Raw genomic sequence first — 19,556 nt, 5'->3', positions numbered from 1 at the left:
ACTGTAAAGTGTAGGGTTTGAAAAATAATGGGATACTTCTTAAACCAAATTGACATATTTTGTAAATCCTCAACCTTTGCAAACACATTATTTAGATTTTTGATCTCCAAAATGATCGCTTTTTAAAACAAATGAAAGCACTGCATGTGCAGTTTTCGTGTGCTGATATGAACAGAAAATGAAGCAAAATAAATCTTAATTAAACTTCAAATACATACTACAGATACATGTTATTGGGTTGTGACCTGTTTGATGTTATAGCCTTTGTTACTCTCACTTGGAATTTCAATATAATAAACTTTCAAACAGATGTTATAATGAAAGGACAATTTGTTTCCTTTCATTTTTGTGTATTTTGGCAAACAGTAAAAAGAATGGATGAACAATAGCCATTCTTAAGAAAAAGAACATTCAGAAAAATCAGACCTACTTCTGGAAACAAAAATATTCTCATACAATCCCCATTACTGATAAATAAGAAAGTTAACGGAATATTTTAAGTGCTTGGGATTGATTGTGTACAAGATTTCTCTCTGAAGAACCACACATAGACATTGTTGGATTTCCTCTCTGTTTTTGGTTCTCTCTAAGTAGGCGAGGACTGGCAATCGATTCCTTGATCTCACACAAAGACATAAAAATTCATGCTCACACACAAACACTTACACATTCATGTTAACACACAAACACACTTAAACATACACTCTCATTATACCATACATTCATTCATACTCCCTCTCTTACCCTCTCTCTCACTCACTCCCTCTTCACCTTCCCCTCTCCCAGCCCAATACCTCCTTACCTCCTCCCAATTGCCTACCTTTATTAGCTCAGTAGAGGGGTTTGCTGGTGGGAACCAAATGTTAGTTACCCATTAATGGGAAAAACGATATGACCATAGTAGCTGTAGCTAATAGACAACATGAGAACTTTAGTTTATAATAACTGGGTGGTAAAGATTAGCCAGTCTATAATTCATCTGGTGTTCAGCCAGTAATGGGTTAATGTACCTCAAAGGAGCTGCAGTCAAGAACAAGAAAGTTAGCGTGGTGTGTGGGACACCACAACCCAGTCTATAACCACAATTCCAATGAAGTTCAGGAAACTATATGCTGTAGCTGCTGAATATTGTTGTAGATGCAGTTAACAAAATGTAGAGTGTTTGTACTGTGCAGTGGCGTCGCTACAGGGGGGCAATTGCCCCCCCCAGGTTAATCCTTGCCTCCCCTGTTGCCCCCCGGCCGAATTTGGATCCCGTCTTTCTTTCTTTTTTTATTTATTTTTTTAACGCGGAGGAGAGAGAGGGTGCGGCCCGAGTAAGATCGGCAGCCAAGGCAACCGATCTTACGCGGGCCGCACGTCGAGCCCTGCTACTTACCTGTGGGAAGGTCTTCTGTACTGCATAGAGGAAGCGGAACCTAGCAGAGTTCACGTGACATCACATGACTCTGCTCCAGTCCCGCTTCCTCTGTGCTTTACCAGAGAACGCAGAGGGAGGCCGCGCCCTCTGCTGAAGTCTGTGAGCGGCGTCGAGGAGCTGCAGTGCAGGTAAGGGGTGGGGAGGGAGTTTGAATGAGAATGTGTGATTGAGGGAATGAATCTGTGAATGAATGAGTATATGAATGAGTGTGTGTGTGATAGCATGGATGTTTAAGTGCTGGAACCTAGGCATGATGGGACTGTGATTGCTGTTAGCAATCACACTCCTATCATACCAAGTCAGCCAGTACATGCTGAAACCTAGCTAGCTGCCCCTTGTCTATGGATGCTGCCAGCAGTATGGGGTCTGCACATCACTTACAGCCATCCTGTACCAGCATGTACTGGCTGACTTGGCATGATAGGAGTGTGATTGCTAACAGCAATGACAGTCCCATCATGCCTAGGTTTCAGCATTTACTGGTTGGATGTGTAAGTGCTGGAACCTAGGCAAAGGACAAAGGACAGCTGCCTAATGTGTTTCGTGCCCCAAATATTTAAGTGCCCTTTATGCGTCCTGTCCTTCTGTGCATATCCCATTCAGGTGTAACTGCCAAGGTGAAGATCATCAATGCTGTTTAGTAGATTTCCAAAGGTCCAGTGTGTGGATGAAACTTCAGATCCACATGCGCTGGAAGTGCTGGAAGCACTGATGAGGTGGAACATGCACTGCAGTTCAGGGTGAAGCCAAGAAAGAATGTCCTTCCTAAAAGATTATCTTCAGGAACAGCTGTTGCTTTGTCTCGGCTTGTCTTCTTCAGACAGTTTATGCCCAAAGCAAACCATTTTTGCCATTAAATTAAAACAAAATCTCAAAGTAAACTTGAATAGAACCCCAAAAAAACTTCAATAATAATGGAGGCTGGAAGAAGCCAACATTGCACGGCTCCCACCTCGCTTAAAAACCATAGTATTTAGTACATCATATTTTGTGCCAAAACTTAAAAATTTCATGCAGATTCTAAGTTTAGAACAGCAAAAAAAATGGAAATGGTCGTGTGCAGGCAAATAGGACCACAGGCACCATCTTACTCCTAAAATGCTCAATAGCAGCAGAACGTTTGCTTCCCTGGATCCCAGCAGCCACTGACTCAGCAGGCGGCAAGGCAAGTACAGGAAACGTTACAGCAAGGACTATATATTCATTTGACACCTAAAGAGAATAGGTAATTACTAAATATTACCACTTGACTGTACAATGAGGGCTGACAGCCCACTTAGACTGGGATATATTCTAAAACAGCAGCCTAAATATTGTTCCACATATTCATTCCTACCCACGTTATTCCCTTAGAAAAAAGTAAAATCAACCAAAGCAGAAAAACAAGCAGGACAGCTGGTGGATTTATTTTTAAAGGTAATTTCAAGGTCACTTAAATAGGAATTATCGTAATACATAAACTTGCCTAGTAAAAATATTCTTTTTCCTGGCAGTGTACTTCACACACACACACAAATCTCCTCCATGATGTTGAGTGTTGCAGTCTTTGTTCTGCTTGTATTAGATTTGAGTTTGTACAGATTAATAGTTCTCCGATTTTATGCAAAACTGTATCCCAAAAAGAGTCCAAATAACTTAGTTATTCCGCCAACAGGGCAGACTGCAGAGATTTAAATGTCCTCTGGCTGACTTTTTTTGGCTTTAACAAATTTAGGGCATGCCTGTGTTCGTTGGATGTGTAACACAACATGTCATCCAGAGTCAGTTGTGTTATTTGTCCTGAATCTTTAAGGTTCCTATAAATTTGATTAAATTGTGAGTAAAGTCTTGTATGCTTTAACTTCTCCCCAACAGTATTCATCTGAAAAAGACAATATAGGACAATTATGTAAAATACATATATATATAAAGCTGAATCTACAGTAAATTTTCAATGCATATAGGCAGCTTCTAAATTCAGTGTACTAGCAATGCCGACACGTTAAATTTCTCTATGAGGACCCCCGCCGATGGGTCCAGTCTACCTTTTTTTTAATTATACATCAACATCTCAAACATTAACAGATAATATTAAGGCCAATTATATATATATTTAACGACTTTTGAAACATTGGTACATGCACGTATGTGTCCTAGTATCACTTCTCCTGCAGATGCTGTCCTGGTAATAAGGGGATTACTCACCACTTGTTCAGAAAATTCAATCTTCCTCACATACACAGGGCCCGGACTTTCGGATGCAGCTTCCAGCATTTGCAGAACGTCTTCCAATTCATTGTTGTGCACCTTGATAAGGAGCTTACACACAAGATGACAAAGGATATCAAAATACAAACACACACAGCTGCTGCAATACCTAGTAAGTCTTGGCCCAGGGGCAGACAATAGCAATGGTGGAGCTAAAATAAACCATGGCGCCCAGCTAGCCTGGTAAACACTAGGGAAGAATTTATTAAGGAACCCAGTTCTAATCCCTGTTCTAAATCAACTCACGGATCCATTTGCTGTTATAAAAAAAAAAAAGGAACTATTTGATGACACTGGCTACTGATTTGTGACATTATCCTCACCCCTCTTTTGATTAATAAATGAGAAATAAATATAAGATAAATTGTAATTAATAATGAGTTATTATGTTTTATGTATTTCTATGATTGTAAAAGAAGGTTATACTTCTCTTGAACAGAATGATGTATATCTCAAAATTGGACTGACTACAAGGTGAATTACTTACATTTAAATTGTTGCACAATCGGCCATCAGTTTTCCTGATCTGTGAGTATATGGACCTGGCTTTTGCAATATCATTCTGTTGATAAAAAATTTTTATTAGTACATTCTATATTACCTATTTGTACCAGGCCTAAAGGTAAGTCTTAAGGTAAGGAGGTGCTCACAGATAAATAAGCAATTTTTTAAATTTTTATACCTTGCATCAGGCACCGACTGGCTACACATAGCAATCGTCGAGGAAGGCTTTAACAGGCAGCCACGTGTAAACAGTGTGTGGCCGCATTCATATGATTTTTCTGCTGCTTGCGTTAAAGAGTCAAGATTTCATCATTGGTTCACGTCTGCTTTTTTATATTTTGTCATGCCGCCCAACATACTGTATGCAATTTAACGCATGCGATAGCTGTGCGAGTGCTTTCCTTCCAGACCATGTCGTTGGTGGAACGCTGCTATTCCGTAACTGCAATGTCTCACTAAGGTAAGTAACTGGTAAGTAACTTGTCTTCATTCTTTCAGCTTTAATAAACGCACATTAATGTACATCCGAGGTACTTTAATACGCGTTCTTTTTCAGGAAGCTGCATGGGACGCTGGACGCAGCAAACGTCGTTAACCCCATTATATCAATATCGACAGCAACCTCACAGATCCAGATTGCAAACAAAGGCTGTAAACAATACATGAAGTAGAGTGATCACCATACCTGTTTCAAAGCAAAGGCCACAGCAAAGCAGGAAGCTTGTGTTGGAAGCCAATTCCCCTTCATCTCAATTTCATCGAGGAGGGTTGTACATATTTTACAAGAATTTGAGTTATTCTGAAAGAAAAAAAAAAAAATATATATATATATATATATATATATATATGACCTTGCATTAAGCTTAAAATAAAAGATCCATTTATGCAAATTAAGAAATGACAAACATCGAGTTCTTATGAATTTTACTAACTATATATATATATATATATATATATATATATATATATATACACATACACACATGCGTACACACACACACACGCGGAAACATGTCGCGCTGTCATAAGGATCTTCTTATAGAAATACAGACCCTGCAGTTGAAATTTTCGCACAGTGTCATGTGAGATCATCAACCCCGTAGATCAATGGGTGATTGGGCAACTAAATCCTAGACAGATGACACAATGCAACATAATCTGGCAGAGAGGAGATCTGATACCTAATTATTTTAGACCAACAGAACTGATTTACAGATGTTCTCATGCAATATATAGCCTGATCAGCAGAATTAAATCTCTGATGCCAAATTGTTAATCAACTACTTCAAAAAGTAGTATTACCCTGAACTGTGTATGCCTGCATGTTAACCCTCTGCTTGTGGGCCTCCTGTAGAAGGCATGCTTCTCGATCCCCCCTAGACAAAATGAAGAGACACAGTTGTACTCTCTGTCTCAGTGGCTTACCAGTTTATAGCAAATGGCAAATGCCAAAATGTAGGTGTCTTTGCTAAACCTCACTTTCTGGTTCCGCATTTGCACCAACACTTCTAAAGCTCCTGTGAGGGGAAGAAAACGAAAGAGCTGCTCAGTTAAATCCACACCAGATGCCAATAACCAACCTGGTAGTCAGAGATGGCTCCAGCCTGGCTGCCACACAAAGATTGCACAGGCAGGAACTCCATTGTGTAAAGTAATCCCATTAACAGGATGGCCACCAGGGGGATATTCAGTAGCTAAAGGGGATTAAAGGTTGGGTTGTCTACATGTACCTGTTTATCAATGTTAATTTATGTTAATGAAGTTAATATATCGAACAGTGAACTTTAAAATCAACGATTCCAGCAGAACTAGAAGTGAGTTCACTTTCGTGAATAGCCAATTAGCTACCTTTTTAAACTTATATATGGCAATCATGAACTCTGGAGTGAACCCAAAAGTAAAGGTATAATGATTCCAACCAAAGAAGTGACCTCTGACCTCCTAAAACATCACCAAGGAGTTTAGCAAGAATGTAAAATTGTGCAACAAATTTAAGTAATCAATATTAACAAAATGATGTGGTGCACAAATAAATAATAGATATAATAATTTATGCTACAAAACTGCACAAAGGTCATGGCTTGTATGTGTTTCAACCTGGATACAAAACGGACAGAGAGACCATAAAATTGTCATATAGGGCAGAATTATATTATATTATATATACGTCATGTACAAGTATAGTGAAGACCATTAACAAGAATCTCGTGGGAGGAAATATTACACTAAGCACAGGAAGTTATTGCAATAAGGGTAAAATCTAATGAGCTGGGTACAACTAAACTCCTGCATGTATATAATGGTCTACTTACCTTCATACTGGCCTTTAGTGAAGAGCATATCCATCAATATGTTGTAGGATGTGCAGTCATGAAAGAAATTTCCAAGGGACTGAAAACAAATAGAAAAAGGATGAATATAACATATAGTGACGTTTTTTTAAATAAATAAACCTTGGTATAACACTGGATCAGTATTCGCACAAAGAGTTGAACGAATAGCCATGTCTTTAGGACGGTAGATCTATTGGTTATATTAAAACTAGACATGTTGTAATCATTTTGGACGCCATGGTCAGCCATTGACTGGTTACTTTATCTTTTGGGAGGGCAAATATTACTTAAATGAACTTTCATCTCTCAACGGTTAACGATGGAGATGCATTGGACTTGGTTAAAGAAATATTTGTGAACAGTATAAAAATGTCTGGAGATTTATATATCTTATGGTCTAAAACGCTTTTTTGATGACAGCCACACTTTAATCTTTGTCATTGTGCAATATAAACATAATTATTTTTTTTTTTATTGGGTCCCTAAATACCTGGTCCTTCAGTAGTTCTAATGCAGCTTCTTCTAGATCAAGCTCATAGCACAGCCGGATGAAAATAGGTCCAAATTTAAACTCTCCAAACATTACGTTTTTATTTTCTTCATGGTACCTGAAATGACAGATAAAATCAGAAAGAACAGACGCAAAATTATACAAAATGCTGAAAACATGTATCCCATTAAAAAAGAAAATAGTGTGAAAGAGAAAGCTGAAAAGAGTTTTGGCTACACTTTTAAGGGGAAGATGCAATGACTTAATCATGACTAGAACAGAGCAGGGATGTATCTTGGCCTAGACCATCTTGGACGGGACTTTACAGGGGGCAGCATGAAAAGCCACAAAGATTTTTGAGCTACGGCAGCCATGGAAATTATTGAGCAGACTGAGCTCAATTCTTCTTTGGAACCAGTATAACCACCAGCAAGTAAAGGGCAGGAGGAACGCAGGCAAAAGTCAAAGCAACGAGTCTTCAGCCAGGTAAGCTTGCAAGCTGTTTGGGCCCAAAGGTGGCAGACAAGGTGGTTGGGCACAAAGATGGCACTTACTGCCACATAGGCACAGGCTGGATTGAATTTAAACTAAATACGTTTACTGTCCAAACAGGTAAGAATTCAACTCAAGACACCCGTTACCTATAATGGGGATGCTACAACTCAATCTTGAGGGGGAACAATGTCAGGTGACTCTGCCCCTTTATGGCTCGGCCCCTGCGGATTGATCATGACCTGTGAACGGTTGCACTTTTTTTTTTTTTTTTTTTTTTTTTTTTTAAATAAAGGGTGGCAACCCTAATGGGTAACTATGACACTCCCCACAGAGTTGCATAGAGATCACAGTGTGTGTGTGATCTGTGCCTCAAAGGAGCGATTGGATGTCCCTGCAGGGTCTGGATATCCTGTCCTCCGATGACTTTTCCGGGTGACATCAGCAGTGACGCGACCCAGGAGGGAATGCCCGATCGCGTCAGAAGCTGTTACACGAGATCGGACAGCAGAAACCAAGCGATGCTGGCTTCTGCTGACAGCAGGGGGTCCAGGCTGTCAGGAAGGGTAGGACGTACCACTACGTCTATAGGGGACTGAGGGGGTTAAAATGTAAAACTTTTTAGAATGGCTGTCGTGCTCCAAGGTGGAAAACGCGTATTATTTTTATAGTAACATCGATCTGTTTACCTATAGATAACTTGCTTTGCAAATTCCACGTCAGCTGGTGTCTGACAAAGATGAAGCAGAGTTTGTAATTCACTTCTAAGGATGATTCGGTTTTTCTGTAGTTTGTCATTTATTGACTGAAAATATAGATCTGAAACAAAAAGATTATACAGCTGAGATGGCCATTTCATGGAAAATACAAAAAGTATAATGTTTACTAAGGAGACCAAATCAGTGGTTTACATACGGTGGGCTGCACACACACTCAGCATTTAAAGGGCTGAAAGTATTCTATACACTAACAGTCTTAACAGAATTAAATACCCAGGCGCTCTTATTAAAAAGCTTCCCAAAAACCTATATGAAACACAAATAAAACAAGGACTCCTATTGAGTTATCCCCCAGAGCTTCTTCGTTGTGTGTTTATTTCCTACGGTCCGCGTCACCCAGCTGGAGGGAGCATTATGGATAAGATAAGCGAAGCTGCGTTTAAATGGAATTATAACAGGGACAATAACTGTTACGCTTTAATGGCTATAAGGAGATCTCATATGTAACAGCCGCAACATTAAAAGCTAGAATCGTGCCACAAATACCAGTTACATACATGGAGGCCTACTTTGGACCACTGATCACCATTGGAAAGCACCAGCTGTAGTGCCAGTTCTAGTGCCATGTTGTCAAGGTGGCTGCTCAAGATGGACAAGCAGAGTGGCAGAACGCTATATTATATATATATATATATATATATATATATATCTATATACACACACACACATCTATTTTCCATAATGTAGACACTGCTGATCTCTGCCATACAAGATATTAAATCGACAATAACCAACCCTCAAGATAAAATAGCCATTCCAGAATTCTCAAAAGGGGACAAACCAAAATTCTTTAGATGCCGATATTTTGCAAGCAATCATAATGGTGATGTTTAACATATTTGCATGGATTACACTACCTTTTTTTCCATAAACGTGATAAACCGTGGCTAGTTTCTTCTTCTGAAATTCACGGAGCTTCAGAATTTCATCAGTTAAAAGGTACCGTTTAGCTGAAAAAAAACAAACAACAAACAGCTCAGTTAAAAAATGTGATTTGTTACAGATATTCACAAATTATTTCATTCATTAAATACATCATCCATTTGATCCCTGATCCAAATATTCCTACTGCCAGAAGAGAAGTCGTTGGTGGGGGCCAATGTATGAACCCCGTCATGGTGAGAAGAAACTTTAGCTTCTACATCTACAATTTGCTCCTTTAGAAATGACAAGCCATTGTTCTTGTGATGACCGGCGCCGTCTGCCAAAGTTCAGTCTAATTAGATCTCCTCTCCTATTTATGATTTTAAATTATATGAAGTCTCTCGACGAGCGGTATGGAGGTAGGGAGATCGGGTCTATATCGCTAATTACACCTCATTCTCTGAAAACCCCACCACTCCACAGAGAGCCCAACTTAATGCCACCAATGAAGCATGCGCAGGTACCTGGTGGTAGCACTCAACCAACACTAGGAGGGAGCGGAAGAAAGAAGAAGGGCGAACTTGGTAAATATGATATACGGTACTTCAGTCAGCCGATCAAGGCAACAGATTGCAAGCTTTTCAGACTAACTGGGACTATTGTTGACATCTGTGGAAGAGACCCAGCAGACGGCCTGGAAATAGAAGAACTCTTGACTGTCCCTTTAAGCTGGACTGTAAACAAGCGCACCTCGTTCTCAGAGAATATCACAGGGAGCGGAGCAGCACAAATCCTGGGAGGCAGGGCTGCAAAGGGTTAACACTGACTAATTTAATTATTACATTTATATTCACAATATACAGATGCATCATTTCTTAGGTAAAAAAGCAGAAGCTTCTGTCTGTCTCCATGGAGATGTCTCGCCCCCCGTCGCACACCGCTTTATCAGGACGGAATAAAAGGGGTTAATTACCGACGGCTTAACCTTATAACCACTGACGGCAGGACACAATGTAAACTCCTATACATCACTCCGGCTGCCGGGCAGAGCAGCTCCGCGGGGTTACCTTGCCAGCCGCAGTCCCAGCACCCTACCGGCTGGGTCACTGTCCTGAGCACCGGGTGACTCGCACGTCCCCACAAGAAGCGGCTGGAAGCCCCGGCTCCCAGCACCGCCATTCCGTCCCCTGACCGCACCAAGTACGGGCGGCAGGCGGTGGTACTTCCACTCTCCGCGCTCAGGCCTCTCACATGGCCCAGGCTGTCCGTGCAAAGTGTCACAGCATGGTAGCTGTTGATTGGCTGAGCTCGAACCCACCCTCCTTTCTTTCCTGTTCACCCCCGTCGGAATTAATTTGCCATGGTATATTCCAAGATGGCGGCCTCCATGGTGTGTCGATATGCGCTGTACTCCAGGTGCCGGTCGGTTTCACTGAGTGCTGCACTCACAGGTATAGGCACGTATGAGTTCGGTAACGGATGGGTCTGTTCTGTAGCCTTTCGTGGATCTGCTTCATAACCTTTTATTAATATTGGGGGGGGTGGCTTTGGAGAGATGATATCCTGCCGCCGTCACCTTGGGGTCTATTCACTAAACGAAGCGTTTAGTTGTTTTGAAGTCAGTGACATCATTATACATTAAGAAGGTCCAAGTGGACTTTTACTGCAGGAAGAGCTTGGCTGGCCATGTGTAATGTGTAGTCAAATCAGTCTCCTCACCCATTACATTATACATTATACATTATACAGTATACAGGGTCAGCTCAGCCCTCTGACTGGATGGGCATGCCAGTGTGATTAGTGAAGCGAGGGAGAAGACGACTTTGAATTCTCCTGCAAGCTCTTCATCCAGCTCTTCCTTAAAGAGTTCCTTAAACCCACTCGTGACTCTCTGACCATATCTGTTCATATAGAGTGCTGTGACTGGGGTGACTCTGTGACCGGAGGGTTCAGTTAAGTGGGCGATGCTGTGCAATGAGCTTCTAGATCATACCGACAATATTTCAAGATTTCTAGAGTAGATAAAATATTCGAATTGCTGATCTGATAAGGTTTATTTGCTTTGTGTACCATGCGGCGAAAATAATAATTTGTAAAAGAGGAACAGCGACATTAAAGGGAGGTGCATTCGTTTACTAATTATTATAAAAACTTCTGTCCCTACAGTCTGTATAAAACTTGCTGTATATTCTATTATAATAATTAAAAATAATTCATCAACACCAAATAATAAGAGGATATATTATCAAACCAAGTATATGTTTTATATTGTAAGACCTCCCTTCTCCATGTGAGTGTACACTTACTTCATGAACATTGGGTTATAGAAATATATTAGAGATGTCTTAAGCCTTTATATGGGAACAATTTTGCAAAATAGTTTTTTTAATATAAAAAGAAAATGTAAAAATGTATTGTAAATTCCGTAAGCAGAAGTGCAAGGAAATATTTGGATTACTTTCTATTAATGGCTTGATATCTGTGGTATATATTAAGGATGAGCAATGAGTATATATATATATATATATATATATATATATATATATACACACCGTATTGACTCGGATATAGGCCGCCCCCGTATATACGCCGCACCCTAAAAGTTTGGTGCTTTTTTAAAGAAAAAGTTTTTTTCTTTAAAAAAGCACCAAAAAAACATGCTGCCACTCTGTCCTCCCCCTCCCCGAGATACGCTACCACTGTCCTCCCTCCCCGAGATATGCTACCACTGTCCTCCCTCCCCGAGATATGCTACCACTGTCCTCCCTCCCCGAGATATGCTACCACTGTCCTCCCTCCCCGAGATATGCTGCCACTGTCCTCCCTCCCCGAGATACGCTACCACTGTCCTCCCTCCCCGACATACGCTGCCACTGTCCTACCTCCCCGAGATACGCTGGCGCTGTCCCCCCTCCCCGAGATACGCTGGCGCTGTCCCCCCTCCCCGAGATACGCTGGCGCTGTCCCCCCTCCCCGAGATACGCTGGCGCTGTCCCCCCTCCCCGAGATACGCTGGCGCTGTCCCCCCTCCCCGAGATACGCTGGCGCTGTCCCCCCTCCCCGAGATACGCTGGCGCTGTCCCCCCTCCCCGAGATACGCTGGCGCTGTCCCCCCTCCCCGAGATACGCTGGCGCTGTCCCCCCTCCCCGAGATACGCTGGCGCTGTCCCCCCTCCCCGAGATACGCTGGCGCTGTCCCCCCTCCCCGAGATACGCTGGCGCTGTCCCCCCTCCCCGAGATACGCTGGCGCTGTCCCCCCTCCCCGAGATACGCTGGCGCTGTCCCCCCTCCCCGAGATACGCTGGCGCTGTCCCCCCTCCCCGAGATACGCTGGCGCTGTCCCCCCTCCCCGAGATACGCTGGCGCTGTCCCCCCTCCTCGAGATACGCTGGCGCTGTCCCCCCTCCCCGAGATACGCTGGCGCTGTCCCCCCTCCCCGAGATACGCTGGCGCTGTCCCCCCTCCCCGAGATACGCTGGCGCTGTCCCCCCTCCCCGAGATACGCTGGCACTGTCCTCCCTCCCCGAGATACGCTGGCACTGTCCTCCCTCCCCGAGATACGCTGGCACTGTCCCCCCTCCCCGAGATACGCTGGCACTGTCCTCCTCTGCCCCCCCCAACTTACCGGAGCAGACTCCCGGGTGTCTTGCGGGGGACATCTACGCAATACAACTTCCGGTGCCGGAAGTGCTGGCAGGGGAGGCTGTCTGAGCGTATCGGGGAGTAGGATGCAGGTCCCCTGCACCGCTGCGGGAGATCTGTATCCTAACCCCGCTGCCTGCCCGGCGCCCGGGCCTGCATGTCCCGGGCATCGGGCGCTAGACCCCGAATATAGGCCGCACCCCCACTTTAAAGTCTTAAAGTGGGGGAAAAAAGTGCGGCCTATATTCGAGCCAATACGGTGTGTGTGTATATATATATTCTCGATTTAGATGTTTTTTGAATTGCTTCAAATAAGTTAAGAAGGCGCAGTTACAAAAGCAAAATGTAACTTGAATGTAATGTAACTTGTCAAATGCTTTTTTTCCCCCCTTAGGAAAACGATTTATTCTGTCATCAGCGTATATCAACAGTGAGAGATGGGAGAAACTGGAAAAAGAGCCTCACAGTTTAGGTAAGTAACCTCTGCTTTCAAAGTTAAAGGTCTCTCTGAACCGTCAATCGTGCGTTAAAATAACCTCTGTGTTTCTATGGATATATATACCGTATATTTTAGTTTTTGTGTCCACCCAATATATTTGTCAGTTTATTATGGCAGCGGGTTTAGGTGGAGTCCATGATTTATGAATGGGTAAGTAGAAAGGATTTATTTTCCCAGACAGAGGGCCGCTTCACGAGACTGACCCAGTTGACGCTCTCAGATAATCTGGCGCATACAGACCATTCTCAGCCGGGCACCACGTTCTATTAAACGAATGCACTCAAATATACAAGTCACACAGATCACATTCACCACACGCACTGCATTTCACTGCAACTAGAGTTACACTAAAACGATAAAGTCCACAAAGCTCTCAGACAGTTTATGGACCTTGTGAACTACTGTGCCAGATCACCATTATCATATCCTTAGTAAGTTTACAAACGTTTATAGATCTCTTTAGCACAGCTGTGAAATGTTGAATTCATTTTGACAGTAATAATTCACAGTGCCCAGAACTGGGGAATACATACAGAACCTAAGGCAAGACCGAGGACCGACACGTTCGAGACTAGGCCGGCCAAACGCTTCTCATCTGCCCTCAAACTCTGATATAAAAGTGTTGGGATGTAAAACTGGAATAAATCTATGTGATAGCAGGATGCTGCCTCTTCGAACCTTAAACACACTTAACCCAAACCCCAAATAATGCTCCCTGGGTCAGGAAGCGGGAGTGTGGCTTTAAATGTCCTAAGAAGTACACAAATGCCAGCGTTGCCAGTTAAAGTCTTTTGGGGGCAGGGTCAGTGTATTAATGCCGATGGAGATCCTAGCAGTGTTTTAGTTGTATGGTGCCCTCTATATAAGTTACCATAAGTGAAAATATCCATATAAGAAACTCGATCATCTTAGGTAGCAGCCCGATGGTCGGTAATGTGTGCTCTTTATAGATTTACCCTGTTTTATCCATATATGCCCATAAAGCATGTGGGCTGTTATGTTATGCGTGAATATGAAATGTAGGGTGTTTTTTTTATTTTTTTTTTATTATATTTGCTTATGATCATTTTTGGATAAGAACCACTTTATTTGTATTGCTCAGGTTTAGAAACCTCCCTTTAGGCTGGATTAAAAAATATAGTGACAAAGTCCTGTATGTTATCTGCCTAACTATTGAGGATAATCGGTTTATCCTGGCATGGTGTGCTTCATCATATTATTAACCCATTAAGCTTTGCACTGTCACAAATAGATACTTTTATGATGTGGCAAACACTCGTCTGACGCTGCAATTAAATTACATTATAAGGGCCATTGAATTAGGGGGAAGCAGGTTGCTGGATAATGCTGGGGTTGTTTTAAACAGGCAGGTGGACATTTATAGTCTGATTACTGGCCTGAGTACAGCTCATACACACACCTACCGCATATACATATGAGCTGTATATATATATATATATATATATATATATATTTTTTTTCCTCTTTTTACTATAAAGTACATTAACAGCAGGGGAGGTTCTGCTTCAGCAATCCAAGTTTTAAGACAGTTCCCTAACATAAGCTTCTAATACCAGAAATATATGAGTTGTGTGAAAGCATTCGCATTGGTTTATATTTTTCCATTTTTTTATTTAAAGCATATCCAAAAAGGTTATAATTCTAATTTACAATTGAACACGTACATAGACCTTGTGCTTAGCAGAACAAGCCTCACCGGGTTCGGGCCAGCAGCGGATATCGGAAGAGCTGGAATGCAAACTCTTCAGTAAACCCCCCGGTCTTGTGCCCCCCCACCCACAAATCACACCACGGATAACACTGAATGCTTATTTGGAACCGACAAATGCGTGTTGTTGTTTTAAGCAAATGATGGCATTCATTTTTGTTTATTTTTAGGACGCAGCGGATGGGTTTAATTAATATGTGAATTATAGAAGGCATTTCTACATTCTGTCTATTCCCATCTGCCGCGTATTTCACTCGCCCAGCGACATTGTCCTGACTTCCCGTATATAACACAGCTGTCTTTTGCTTTATTTTTCTGCGCCTAGCGTTACCTTTTCTATTACCCCCGTATTTAGGTATGTTACTGTTTTCAGGCAGATGCATTAAAAGACGATTCAGTTTGTATGGAAGAAGATGATTTGCGTTTTGTGGCAGGGGCTATTTGTTCCCCTGCGTTGGATGCTTTTATCTGCTGTATTCGGTTTCAGGAAATGGCGTATTGATTTTTTGTGTGATTTATGATGTGTTCTGGTATCATCAGCGCTGTTACTGCAAGGCTGGGTGTAGTGTCTGTTTGCAACTCCCATCGTCCTAAGCAGCCATATTCTCACTGTATAAGGGTGATGGGAGTTGTTACCTTATGGCAGCCTGTATCAGATTGTTAACCCTTTTTCTGTGGCTTTACATGGAATGCATTGCAGTTTTTTTTGTTTTTGTCGGACAGAACATGGTGAATTTCAGCAAAACTATCCGCACTATTCCTCGCATCTATCCACAATTCCAGAATGCAAAACAAAAAAGCACCTAGTAGCTCCTCAAGTAAACTCTATCCAAGCAGACGTGTTCTCAGAGAGCGTCGCTGTCTGCTCTGCTACTTTGCCGGGATTACCGTGTTTGCCCAGCGTCTTACTGATGATGGGGTCATGAACACTGACCGTGGCTGCGATGATGGAGGCCTGTAGATCCATGGGAGTTGTCCTTTGTGAGCAATCTCCATTTGGTCAGTATGGCTCTGGCAGTGCTTCCAATGGAGCTGCAGAGCCTTTGAAATACATGGCTAACCCCTTCCAGACTGATAGATAAAATCGGGGGTTTTCAGGAATCTTTTAAACGTGGCATGATGTGGCTTTGGAACGTTTTATGTGCCTGCTGCTTCAGTCTGATCACAAGAGCCAACGCTGGTCATCTTTAATATAGGGTAAGGCTTATCTGAGCAGGGCCAAACGTGGTCTTCAGACACCGGTCCCTAGTGTCTATGTGCGACAGTAATTGTTTTCCCCACCTGAATATTGCACGTTAATTTACAAAACACATCAAACAATACATAAAATACAGTACAGGTTGGTCTGCCGATGTAACACGCTGCTTGCCAAGGGGCTTTATCTGTGTTATTTTTGTATATTGTAACTTTGTAGCCAATTCTGTGTTTATCTTATTCTTACAACTCTGTGAAAAATGTGCAACGATGAAGCAAAACAGATATTTACAGTTGTATGTATATTTTTGTTTTGTATATTATTGTATATACTTTGTGTTTTAGTATATGGTATTTGGATACACTCGTTTCATTTAATCTTTAATTTGCTGTGTATATTTTTTTTTTTTTAACAATGTGAACATTTTGTCTTAACAGCGTCGCTGTCAATTTTAATGGACAAAACCTATGAGAAGAAGCTTCCGGTTAGCTCCCTGACAATCGCACGGGTATGGAAACTACACACTATTACATCAAACACAGAGTTCATGTATGAAAATGTTAGGTAGTTGATTAAAAAACAAAAAAATGCTGAGTTTTCCTTTAAATTATAACTTTTTTGGCCCTTACAAATTTACGGATGGATGCACCAGAATGAAGGGCCCGCCGCTCCTTTGCTTGCAGTTTGATACAAAATCACAATTTGTCCTAAAATTAATTGAATAGAATAAAGTTTCATTAGAATTTACCCTCGCTCTGGTACTTTTCTCTTGCTAATTCCTTTTCTACGTTAAATGTCTCCACACTTCTCACATTCCATTAATCTTTCCTTAGAGGAAGATTCTCGGATTGATTTTCCCTTGTATACATTAGGATCTTGTTTAGTAAATGGTACCAAGAAAGTGGAAATTGATTGAAATCGGTGGAAGCTGAAATTTGTACGGCAGCTTTATACTCCATATGTGTTCTGCTTGGAGAAATTCATGGTCTTTATAAGTTTCAACTAAAGTAAAAATCAAAGTATGTGTTTGCCTGAAGCATATATTTATACACTGTATAAAACAGATTTAAACCACAGGAAGAGAAATTAAACATTGCATTTCATAAAACTCATTTATAAGCATGCAAAAATGTATGCCGCTTACTAATAAATGATTTGGAATTTTGAGCAATCACACGAGCAGCTTCTAGAAGCCTTGGTTAGCGCAGCATTGATGTTATGTTTCTGAAAGATGGAAATTATCACTATATATATATATATTATATATCATATGGTAAGTTTGCCCACCTCTTATAGCGTAAGCATAACATTGGGTAAGAGGAGACATTATGAGAAATTTGAATTGAAATACTATTTTTTCCCCCCATTCACAGTTCATAGACAATATTTCAAGCCGCGAAGAAATAGACCAAGCAGAATACTACATTTACAAGTATGTAGCAGTATTTTACTTCTGGGAAGAGTTCATACATTGTGAAAAGGGTTTCTGTTTTTTGGTGAAGGATTATTTATCTTGTTTCCACTAGCTTTTTAAATGTTTTTATTAAAAATGTGTTTTCTGATTTTCGGTGCTGGTATTATCACTTCTGTCAGCAGCCAGCAGGTGGCGCTGCTGTTTTTATTTTATCCTTAATTATTCCTTCAACAGATATATGATGCAATATGTATGTTTATTATTCCGTTTGCACTAAATTCTAAAAAGTCTCCCGCTGCTAAATGGTATCGGGATAGTTATTGTAATTAAGTGCCAGCAAAGTTTATAAATGGCAATATTCTGTGTTAACATTTTTCCAAATGGCTCAGCAGTTTTCACTTACTGTCTCTTTTTTATTTTTAATGCTGTCGGGACCAGCCTTAAGGTTTCTACCAGAGTGCTTGTTAACATGTGAGCACCTGGTAGACACCTCTCACCAGCTCATTGTCTTAGCCAATTGCTTAGATCGCCTATATGGTAGGACCAGCCCTGCATATAATAATGAGCTCTTCAGCAGATTTGTTGTAGTCTGTTATTTAAATTACAATTTCTACACAGTTTTAACACACAGATGGAAATTTTTTGACATAATCAATGAACTTCTATTTTTCTATAAATCAGGGATTTTGAATTCTTCCTCTTTATAATTAATCTAGAGTTTGCCTTCCTTTGACTCATTACAACACATATCTCCTTTTAAACTAAGTTCACTCTAACCATTCATGCTGTAAGTTACAAAGCATGGGTTAATCAGTGTGCTCTATGCACATGAATGCAAAGTGATGGGGTGATTGTGTTTAAAGAACAAAGACACTTTATTTCAAATCACTCAACTCACTTTTTCCTTATGACATAAGTGGACCGAGACTTTTGGGGCACGTGTACCTACCGATTGCAATGCGTTATTATTCACGGGAAACTAAATTCAAGAAGGTGAAATTGCAGAAAAGCTGCTTCCAGTTGAACTGCATCACGATGCTGCAGCATGGGAGCCAAGAGGAAACAAAGCCGTCGGCTGGTGGAACACAGCAGCCGGCAGAGAAAAAGCATTTACCAGCCACAGAACAACAGTGCGGCGTAATGACATCGGGAAAAAGACAGGGACCCTCACAGTACAGACTCTGTGCCTAAACACTGCGCTTCTTTGTTCACAGCAATAGCTTTTCTTTCTGGGAGGCAATGTTATTTAGTGAAGAAGCTTGCTTGATGTGAAATGCACAAAGGGGTCTATTCACTCAAGGGAGAGTTGACAGGAGTTTTGTGGCTTCTACACCTTGATGCATTATGAAGTTGGAACACCAATACGTTTCTGCTGCCGGCAGAGCTTGGCTGCTCCTGTATAGTGGGTATAGTGCAGTGATGGGCAACCTTTTTGGCGTGGTGTGTCAAAAATCGGCAAAAAATCGAGCATAACTCGCGTGGTGTGTCACTTCGACAAAAAAACATAATTTTGCGCAATTTATAGTTTAAACTACAAAAATGTATAATTGCAATATATAATAGTATTTAATAAACCAAAAACAAATTATTTAACATACCTGCTTAGTAACTACTTACCTTTCAGGAGTCCTGCGGTGGGGGTGCAAGGCCTCTGTCTCCCAGCTCTGCCACTGTATGGAACAGTATAGAGTGATGGGAGTTATGATGTACTTTAGAGCATAATTATATAATGAAAAATACATTGGAAATGGTACAGCATAACACCCATCACTCTCACACATATACCAATCCACACGTATACCAATCCACACACATACCAATCCACACATATACCAATCCACACACACACCAATCCACACACACATACCAATCCACACACATACACCAATCCACACATATACCAATCCACACACATGCACCAATCCACACACATGCACCAATCCACAC

General features: G+C 41.4%; 2 protein-coding genes across 2 annotated transcripts in view; one reads left to right on the top strand and one right to left on the bottom strand.

Moving 5' to 3' along the window:
- Window positions 1-2,806: 2,806 nt before the first annotated feature.
- PTCD2 (pentatricopeptide repeat domain 2) lies at window positions 2,807-10,422 on the bottom strand. The gene is made up of 10 exons (XM_053475549.1): window positions 10,197-10,422; window positions 9,123-9,215; window positions 8,176-8,305; window positions 6,995-7,112; window positions 6,484-6,562; window positions 5,597-5,688; window positions 4,857-4,970; window positions 4,155-4,229; window positions 3,605-3,718; window positions 2,807-3,281 (listed from the first exon to the last, which is right to left on the bottom strand). Exons 1-10 carry the CDS (start codon window positions 10,306-10,308, stop codon window positions 3,060-3,062), a joined length of 1,149 nt encoding a protein of 382 aa, XP_053331524.1. The 5' UTR covers window positions 10,309-10,422; the 3' UTR covers window positions 2,807-3,059.
- A 42-nt stretch (window positions 10,423-10,464) lies between these two features.
- Window positions 10,465-19,556, top strand: part of MRPS27 (mitochondrial ribosomal protein S27) — a 34,125-nt gene continuing 25,033 nt past the window's right edge. The window contains exons 1-4 of the mRNA XM_053475538.1: window positions 10,465-10,580; window positions 13,167-13,244; window positions 16,633-16,703; window positions 17,569-17,627. Coding sequence (XP_053331513.1) covers window positions 10,490-10,580; window positions 13,167-13,244; window positions 16,633-16,703; window positions 17,569-17,627 — 299 coding nt within the window. The 5' untranslated portion in view covers window positions 10,465-10,489. The remainder of the gene's footprint in view (window positions 10,581-13,166; window positions 13,245-16,632; window positions 16,704-17,568; window positions 17,628-19,556) is intronic.

The sequence above is a fragment of the Spea bombifrons genome, chromosome 1, assembly GCF_027358695.1.
Source record: "Spea bombifrons isolate aSpeBom1 chromosome 1, aSpeBom1.2.pri, whole genome shotgun sequence".
NCBI lineage: Eukaryota > Metazoa > Chordata > Amphibia > Anura > Pelobatidae > Spea > Spea bombifrons.
The sequence above is the reverse complement of the archived record's forward strand: the minus strand, read 5'-3'. Positions and strand labels throughout refer to the sequence as shown.

What these genes read in the sequence shown, in the direction of transcription:
- PTCD2 (XM_053475549.1), bottom strand. Translation starts at nt 10,308, where the DNA reads ATGGCGGTGCTGGGAGCCGGGGCTTCCAGCCGCTTCTTGTGGGGACGT. An exon ending in TAGAACTACTGAAGGACCAG is followed by an intron (nt 6,563 to 6,994) that starts GTATTTAGGGAC and finishes ATTTGTTTTCAG; the next exon opens with TCCCTTGGAAATTTCTTTCA. An exon ending in GATTGTGCAACAATTTAAAT is followed by an intron (nt 3,719 to 4,154) that starts GTAAGTAATTCA and finishes CTTGTGTGTAAG; the next exon opens with CTCCTTATCAAGGTGCACAA.